At 36.8% G+C, this 9329-nt stretch overlaps 1 protein-coding gene across 1 annotated transcript in view; it reads left to right on the forward strand.

Moving 5' to 3' along the window:
* RAB7B (RAB7B, member RAS oncogene family) overlaps window positions 1–7959 on the forward strand; it is a 28411-nt gene extending 20452 nt beyond the window's left edge. Inside the window, exons 4-6 of the mRNA XM_026676788.2 lie at window positions 835–1050; window positions 4026–4151; window positions 6119–7959. Coding sequence (XP_026532573.1) covers window positions 835–1050; window positions 4026–4151; window positions 6119–6199 — 423 coding nt within the window. The 3' untranslated portion in view covers window positions 6200–7959. The remainder of the gene's footprint in view (window positions 1–834; window positions 1051–4025; window positions 4152–6118) is intronic.
* Window positions 7960–9329: the final 1370 nt, after the last annotated feature.

Here is a 9329-nt window from a genome sequence, read left to right on the forward strand (position 1 = left end):
AGGAAAGAAAAAAAAAACCCAAATCCTTTCCCTTCCCTCTCTCATTCGGTGCTTCAAAGTCTTCTTTGGGAGCAATGATTCTTTATAATTCAAATTCCAGTGTACCTTATATTGTTGCTTTTTCAGTTTGACCCAGTCAGCCAAAACTTTCTCTTCTTATCTTCCTCCTGCACATTCTTTTCCAGTCGAGTTCTTCTTTGAGGTGGCCATTTCTGACCACCGCTGCAACCGCCTTCGGGAAAGGGAGTAATGGCCAGCTGGGGAGGAAAGATGCGGTTCTCCTCAACCCTGCTGGCAGTCTCCCCCCTCTTCACCACCTCCAAGGGGTGGCTTAGCCCTGAAACCAGCCGGCTCGGGGCCCTCCAGCAGCAAGCACAGATCGAAACCGCGCACGATCGCGGATTTCGGTCTGTCGCCGAAGAGACTCAAACCTGAAGTCCTATATGAATGTCTTTGAGACCACAGTAGCCCCACTAGAATGGTAAAGAACATTCCAAGGGTTAGTTTGCATTCTGATATGTAGGGATTTTGAAAATATCGCTCCTCATTATAAGATCCATTTTGTGAATAGGTAAATATATCCTGGTAGTCATGTAGTGAGTGCGCTTATCACATACTTCAGACTTTCAAATGTGGACCTCACATCCAAAAGTTTCCTATCTCTGCTGCAATGATTACTGTACTGTACTGTACTGTACTGTACTGTTAATGCAGAAAAACTTCTAGTCAATTGTAGATAGATTGATAAAATACAAATACAATTTAATTGAATTGTAGAATAGTAATGTTTTTGACACTGCAAATACTAATGCTTGTATGTTCCTCCTGCTTTAGATTTGGGACACTGGAGGCCAGGAACGGTTCCGGTCTATTGTGTCTACATTCTACAAAGGTTCAGATGGTTGCATGCTGGCTTTCGATGTCACAGATATGGATTCTTTTGAGGCCTTGGATGTTTGGAGGAAAGATTTTCTTCAGAAAGTCAACTCTACAGAGCAAGGCTTCCCAATGGTTGTGCTGGGAAACAAAATTGATCTGAAAGATCGACAAGTAAGAGCTGGAAGTAGAAATAGGGATGGGAGTTCAATCAGGATCTGAAAACAAATTTTCAGTTTGTTCTCAGATAATAAACATAAAGAAAAACTAACATTTTTGTAACACAAAGAATTATTTGCATCTTTAAAAGGTAAAGGTTCTCCTCGTATGTGCTAGTTGTTTCCGGCTCTGTGGACTAGGGATTGGGGACCCCTGATTTGGCTGGTGTTGGCTTTCATATGCATCGAGTTCAAAGAACCTAGGATGTCGCAATGTATTGGCACACTGCAGATAGTCCTCAACTTACCACAATTGAGCCCAAAATTTCCATTGTTAAACAAACAGTTGTTAAATGAATTTTGCCCCATTTTGCAAACTTTCTTGCCACAGTTGTTAAGTGAATCATTGCATTTGTTAAGTTAGTAATCCAATTATTAAGTAAATCTGGCTTCCCCATTGATGTTGTTTGTCAGAAGATTGCTAAATGTGATCACGTGGCCCCAGGACATTGGAACAGTCATTAAGTATGAATTTTGATTATGTGACCATTGCTGCAATGATCCTAAGTGTGAAAAGAAGTCATAAATCACTTTTTTCAGGACTTCCGGTTTGTCGGCTTCGCGAGCGGCAGGGATTTGCGAAGCTGCGCGATCCCTGCCGCTAGCCGTTTTTGGGGCTCCGACCCAGCCGGGTGCGGAGCTAGGCCCCTGCAGGGGCAGCTGAAGGTAGGGGGATCCGGAGAAGGGTTTGGGGTGCTGCAGACTCCCTCCCTGGCCGGCAGAACTCCCTTTTCCCAGGACGGTGCAGCGGCGGTCTGTAATGGCCGCCACAAAGAAGCTGGCAGCCGGGTAAGAATGCGCAGGAGGAAGTGGAGAAAGTGATTGAGAGGAGAAAGTTTTTCTTGGCTCCTAGGACTCTAAGACATATCTAATAAAATTCCTGAAAAGTATGACTTTCTGAATAATACCTGCCAGAAGAGGAAAAAAGCGGCTGTTTGAAGGTGCTGAAAGGATAGCTTTCCCTCTTTTCCTACGGAATAAATAACTGGATATTAAGAAACCTATTTCTTTTAGGTGAAAATTGGTTTTAAGCGATGAGTGGGAAGAGAGAGGATTAAAAAGAAAACATTTGTATGCTAAGACTTTGTTGGAGCAGATGCCTTAAGGATTTGAAGACTAGAATATATTGCAATAAGATTTTAAACAGATTTGGAATTTCTTTCTCTTGGATTGATATTACCCCAGAAGGAGAAAGTGAGAACTCTGCCTTGGTTTGGACTGATTGATAACTTTGGGACTGTTTTACTTTTTTTATTTTCTTTTGAATATTCTGGTTGTTGTAAGAAGAAAGAAGGGGAAAAGAAAAGAAAAGATTTATAATGGCTCTTTCTGTTGAGGAACTAAGAAAAGAATATGAACAAGCAAAAAAAAAATGGTAAAGATGGTGTGGAAGAAGCTTTCCTTTTCTTAGAAATGGCGCTTATTAATTATCAACAAACATTACAACAGATGAAGACAGCAGAGGAACAAGAAAGAAAGAAAGGAGCCATTTTTAATGAATCTCAGAACTTGATCCAGAAAGAAGGAAGAGAGAAAGAAAAGAAAAGAAGAGAAAAGAAGAAAATTAAAGGACTTAAGGACTTAAGATCTAAAAAAACATTTAAGAAAGGGAAAAATAAGGTGCAAAACCAATATGATGATAGTAAACAAAAGGGAAAAGGAATCGACAGAGAAGGGAAGCTGGCAAGGCAGAGGCTAGAAGAAGGGGGTAGAAAGGTTTGTTGGGAGAAGAAAGAAAGGGAAAAGGTGGAGAAAAGCTACAATGTTTTGAAATTAAATGAAAAAAAGAAATTTTTTTTGGATAATGGATAAAGTATATTTTTTAAAAAAAAAAAAAGATTTTGCAAGGTACATGAGATGGTAGTATTGTAATGATTTAAGAGTTGATAAGAGATTAAAATGTTAAAATGTTTAAAAATGATTGGCTTTAAAACCTAATAATAGGGGAGGTTTAGAATATTGTTTTAATTAAAGAGTTTAATAAGACTATGGTATTGATGTTATTATAAAATTTTTATTATAGTATCTTTTTTTAATATTTGGATTTATTGTCTAATTATGTACTTAATTATGCTGGATGTATTAGTTAGATAGAATGTACCAAGCAAAATCGGATTGGGTATTAGATATTATTTTAAAGATTAATTTGATTAACTTAGGGGGAGATAGAAAGGCATCATACTCTGATTAATGATTTCAGGAGAAACTTATTTTCTTTTTTTTTTATAAGGAATGAGACAAAGGGATGATAAAAATGGACAAAAGATACAAATATAATGATTCAAATTAAGATGATTAATTAAGATAGAAGTAAGAAGTGTGAAATATGTGGGGAAGTTAATATAGAAGGCTTAGAATGGTAAATAAAATAAGTAATGATATGTAAGATGAGCATGAATATAATTGAAGTCCATGAAGAGAGAGACACCTGGGTCCAAGTTACTTTCCAAAAAGATTTTTTTTATGTTTTGTGTGTTGTGTGTATATGTCTTTTTGGGGGGAGAATTAGTTAAAAATTGTAGAAATATAGATTGAGAATAATGGTAACTAAGTCAGAAAGAAACAGATGAAATAATAATAATGATATTGAATAAGAGTAAAGAGAAGTAAAGATAAGTCACTTTTTTCAGTGCCATTGTAACTTCAATCACTAAATACAAGGTTGTAAGTCAAGGACTAATTATCTATGCGGATCCAAGCAATTGACAGATGGAAATTCTGCTCATGAACAGATTTTCTAAGTGCCATCCAAGATTCATGATGTTACATTATATATTCAATATTATTTATTATTAATATTCCATTATTTGGGGATGACAAATATAAACAGCATTTGCATTGCATGGCGTTCATTTCATTCATTCTTGAAAGAAACAACTTTCCATGTAATGTTATATTTAGACCAGCTAATCAAATGCCTTTTATTTTTAGGTGTCCAAAGAGGTGGCTTCATCCTGGTGCAAGGAGAAGGATGTAGCCTATTTTGAAGTTAGTGCCAAAAATGATATTAATGTGGTACAGGCTTTTGAGACCTTGACAAGGCAAGCGCTATCAAGAGTAAGTGGCAAATTGCTTATAAGAAATAGAAAATGTGTTCTCTTTTGTACAGCAAAGACATGCCTGCAATTCAGAATTAACAGTTCGTCCATGGTAGACTATAATCTTCAAAAGTATATGCCATACAACTACTGTATTCAATGATCTAATTTGCTTTCTTCCAACAAACTTCCGAAGAACACAAAAAGGGGAGAGGTTTGGAAAGGGAAGACTGATATAACTACTAAACTCTCATGCCTTGGCAAATGCCATCCAAGATTAGTGAGACTGTCATTTAAATCATTAGCTAAAGGGAGATGTAATAGCTAAAATTAATTTTAAGGTGGCCCAAAGGTTGTACGTTGCTTTCCTTATCTCAGCAGTCCTCAACCTTTCTGGCTCTGCAGAACAGCAGCAGAGGGGATGGTTTTGCATGCCCCCACACACTGTTTGCACAAATGCAGCTTCACGTACTTCCATGCTTGCCTGCCACTTGCACAGCCCAGTTCCTTACAGGATAAGGCCTAGCACCAGGCCGTGAACCAGGGATTCAGGACCCCTTTCTTATCTCATACATTTTGTACTAACTGGCCCTATGAAAAGCTCTGTCAAACATGAAACTTTAGAGCATTTTAATGAAGATGTTGTTTGATTGTGGATTTTAGTTTCCTTTTTCCCCCACTCGTGACCAAGTAAACGCCATCTGTTTTGCCTAATGAAACATGATGGAGGAAGAGACTCTGTTTCACCACAAGGTGTTGCTGTTTGCTCACATTGCCATATGCAGAAATGTAAAGATTTTCCTTCCACAGTCTGGTTCTTGGCTTTTTTCTTTGATGAATCACATAATTAGTGGATTTCATAAAAGCAGAAATCTATGACCAAAGTTACAGTGGGTAAGAAGGGTTTGATGCTCTCTGAACCATTTCCCCCCAAAACATGATAGCTTTGATTTTCCTGCAACTAATGATTTTGTATTATGTTAAACAATACATGTGTTCCTGGACTCTTCCAAAATACAGGTGATAGCACTGAAAATTTTATCCATTTTTAAATATGTAATTTTTGATGCGTTGTTTTTTCTTCCTCCAAGCAGTACAAAGTTCCTGGCTTTCAATCTTGCTTAAGAAGTTTAAGAAAGAGCTTTGAAATGAGAAAGAAATCTGCATTTGTGTGGTTCTACCCTGTTTCTCCAACAATACGGCCTCCCCCAATAAGAAGTCCCAGCATGTTTTATAGGCATGAAATGAAATTAAGCCCCTCCCCCCAAATTAAGGCCTATATTAAAACATGCAAAATGGGGGGGAATGGGGGGGGCTTGCCGTTAGGAAGTACTTTTGTTGCACACCCGGATATGGTGCTTGCGTTGACCCCGATACGAAGTGCCCCACCAACGCCGAGGTCAACATCCAAGCCGTCGCCGCCCGCCCGCCCAAAGATGCAAGGGGGGGAATTAAGTCACCCCCAAAAAGACGGCCTAGCCATTTTTGGGGGGCTCAAAAAAAAAAAAAAGACCCGGCCTTATTATATGAGAAACACGGTATATTTCAGCAAAATGTATGGAAAATCCAAGTGACATAATGAAGAAGGCATAAAGCTTTTTTCCAATTGGAAGGCTCTTAACAACATTAAAACAATCCAATTAAAACACATTGGACAACCAGCTTTCTTTGCCTTAAAATAACCTTGCTCCTTGTAATAAGAAAAGGAAAATAAAGCAGCGCTAGAGCCAAAGTGAAAGCCATAAATTTTTTTAAAAAAAAGTTTTATAAATTCCATGAATGTACCAGGCAGTTGCACAATAAAACGCTCATCTGTCATTCCTCATATATCTATTTCTTAGGGGAGTTTTGTCTATACAGTTTTCAAATGATTGGCCAGGTAAATAAATGGTCTTATCCTGCAAAATGATTTTTTTAGATTTAAATTTTTAATTTAAAATTTAAATTTTAGATTTATGTTTTTAATTATTTATATTTTTCTCTTAGTATCAAGGGGTGATTGAGAACTACCTAACTGAATCTATAAAGCTCAGTCCGGAAGATCAGCCCACAACCAAATGTTGCTGACATCCCGCAAAATGATTTTTGGATACAGTCTGAAAGTTGGAACATGGAACAGCTGCTGCTACTGGGAATGCTGCCCATCAGGGTAAAGGATGAACTGATATAACAATATTGCCCTCTGGCATCCCAGCAAAGATGGAACAGACTGCTGGTGGTTACTGACCACACGGACATTTAGGAATAAGCATCAAGTATTAGGAAAATAGTCACTGAGTTGAAAGATTTAAGACTTTACTGTATCAGTCAGATCCTTCTCACAGATGCCACTTTGAAGTTCAGATCTATGTTCCAGAACTCTCCATGGAATGACATGATCTCGTATTGAAATTGACTCCTAGATTTGGTCATGTTCTTTTGGTAAAAGTATAGTAGGTAAAATCTGGTCCAGCTTGATGTTTTCCAGATATAGCTTAATTCCCAGACACCACATCTGAAGGTGCTAGAATGGGTTGGGGAAAGCTGATCTACATAGTTCAGGCACTGCTACTTCAATAATATGCATATGTAGGTATACATAGGTATAGATATATGTCTCATTCCCACAAGTGTCATGTGAGGTATGTTGAGTTGAGAAAGAGTAACTTGCTGAAGACCATTCAGTGTACTTCCATGGTAGAGAGATGACTAGAATCTGAACCTTGCATAGTCTAACATTCAACTCCACACTCACATCCTAGTGTACAACTCGATTTCCCCTCTTGGTTCCTGCCCTTCAAAATGCAATGTTAACTTTGATTTTACAGCAGAAATGCAAAACTTTTAATATTTGTGTATTAATATTATACAGAATTGGAAACTAATATCACATAGATACATGATTCTTTTTGCATAGAAACAGAGGCTCTTGAGCCAAAAAATACTGTAAAACTATAAATGTAGACTCCATTTTCAGGGTCCTTGTTTTTTGTAGGAGATTAATGCTTATTTTAAGCAGTTCTACAGAGAATTTTTTAAAAAATTGTAAAGAAAAAGGAAAAATTGGAAAAGGGAATATAATAGAATCAATTTGTACATGGAAATATATAGCAGAGATTTGAAAAAGGGATTTCTTTTTTTAAAAAAAATTTAATGTGTAGTTCATTCTTATTATTGTTCAAAGATCCTGTTTTTTTACTGAAAAGAATTTCAGATATGAATTGTATTGAAGCCATTTTCAAAAAAGATGTTTTCACATTGAATCAATATGGAAATTTGAAGCATAATCAGGCCAATTATTGTCTGCCAGCCTGCTGTATGCTTTTATGTTGGATATACGGTACTTACCAGAAGGAAGAACTCAGGTACTGGGGGAAATATTTTCTTCCTGTAAGAGTTAATGATGCATATATATGGATCTAGGAACAGAGTAAACTAACACACAAGAGATATAGATCAGGTCAAGACTAGCTGATGCAAATATCTGTTCTTTGCTCAAATAATGATTGAATGTATCACCTTCTTTTAAACTGAGAGACTAGTCTCATATTGAAAATATACAGTTCAGCCAGTGCAGACAACAACCGTAATAAAATTATTGTTAAGTTAATAAGGATTTTTATTGATTTCCATCTTCTAAAAGGACCACATGGAACCCGAACTGATATCTCATTGCAAATCAGAATGAATTGGGCAGGGAAATACGATCTCATGAATCTGTTCTGTAAATATTTTGTTGACTGTACTCCTTGAACACCTTGGAATTCAGGTTTGGCTGGTGAGGACACGGCCAAATTCATTTTTGGACATTGTGCTGCCAACTCAATTAAAATCGAATTTAATAAAAAGAGATGTGAAATTATTTACCTGGAAGAAAGAAATCAAATGCACAGTCATAGGATCAGTGCCTAGTAGTACTGTGCTGGAATCCATCTTAGAATTTTAATTGAGCATACAAACTGTATATGGATTAGTAGTGTGATTGTGCATATACATGAAGAGCATTGATACAGTCTCAAAATGTGTATTTTGGGACTACATTAATAACTCATAAGAGATGGCAGTTATTGTATTGAGTACAGTATTATAGATCTAATTGATCAAAAGTGGGGGGGAATCTAACACTTATCAAGAGAAGGGTGAGTCCCACAGCAGGACTGGATTATAGATTTTTTGTTTGGATCCCTGCATTGAGGAGAATTGGGAGCACATCTATATTTCTGGGAACCCAGATATACCCTGCCTATACCGAAGCACAAAGTAGAGCTTTCTAGATCATCTAGGCATCTAGATAGCTACAAGTTGCTGGGCAGCTAAAGTACAGTCCAAAGATATGAACATGTAAAAACAGTTTTCCTTAAAAAGATTTTCCTAAACATTTTTAAAAAGTCAGTTGTGGGACAGTAGCTCATAAAAGTGATTCAAGCAAATTTCTTTGCCCACTACAATTATTATACGGAATGCTGCATATCCAGTTTAATTAACCAATTCACTTGTGTATTCAATATTTACTACAGAAGAAAAATCTAATCAAGGATGACTCCACAGTCAGTGTTAATTATATATAAGGTTTAAATTCACATAATAATATGGTTTGTTTAATTGTGACTTTTCTGAATCCAGCCATGGGTATTTATAATCTATGGTTTGTGTACCAAATGGCAACCTTCCTGAGATTCTGAATTTAGGTAGGTCAATAGTCACAATGACAGGATCATATTGTGTAAGGGGGCAGAACTGCAATTTACAATTCCCCCCCCCTCTGCTACTTTTTTTTGGTTTAAATCTTAGATTTTTGTGTGTGTTGTGTGTTCTGCTTTAGAATATCAGAATCTTGTGACCTTTTCACTTTAATATGAATGTGACCATAGCTCAGGACTGCTAAGACGAGATTCAGGATTCCATTTCAGTTTCAAGGTGCCATCCACGATACAGACCTTAGTGTATTATACAAAACATGGCAGTTGGAGTTTATTTAATAAATCATGGTTATTAGATCTAAGTCTCTATTTGGGGTGCAACTATCGCTCTGGATAGCAAGATGGATGGCATATAAATTCAATAAATAAATAATAACTCAGCAAAAGTAAATCTGGTCGTTAAAACAGCAAAGATAGTGGATAGTGGATAGAATGACTAATATTTTCAACTCTCATTTGTTTGGTTTCTCAACTGCTTTTCTAGTCAGGGTCAGTTTAGGCAACTGAGTTTAAAACAG

Source organism: Notechis scutatus, chromosome 3 (assembly GCF_049901735.1).
Source record: "Notechis scutatus isolate UNSWTSFEM ecotype Mainland chromosome 3, rNotScu1.2, whole genome shotgun sequence".
Classification (NCBI taxonomy): domain Eukaryota; kingdom Metazoa; phylum Chordata; class Lepidosauria; order Squamata; family Elapidae; genus Notechis; species Notechis scutatus.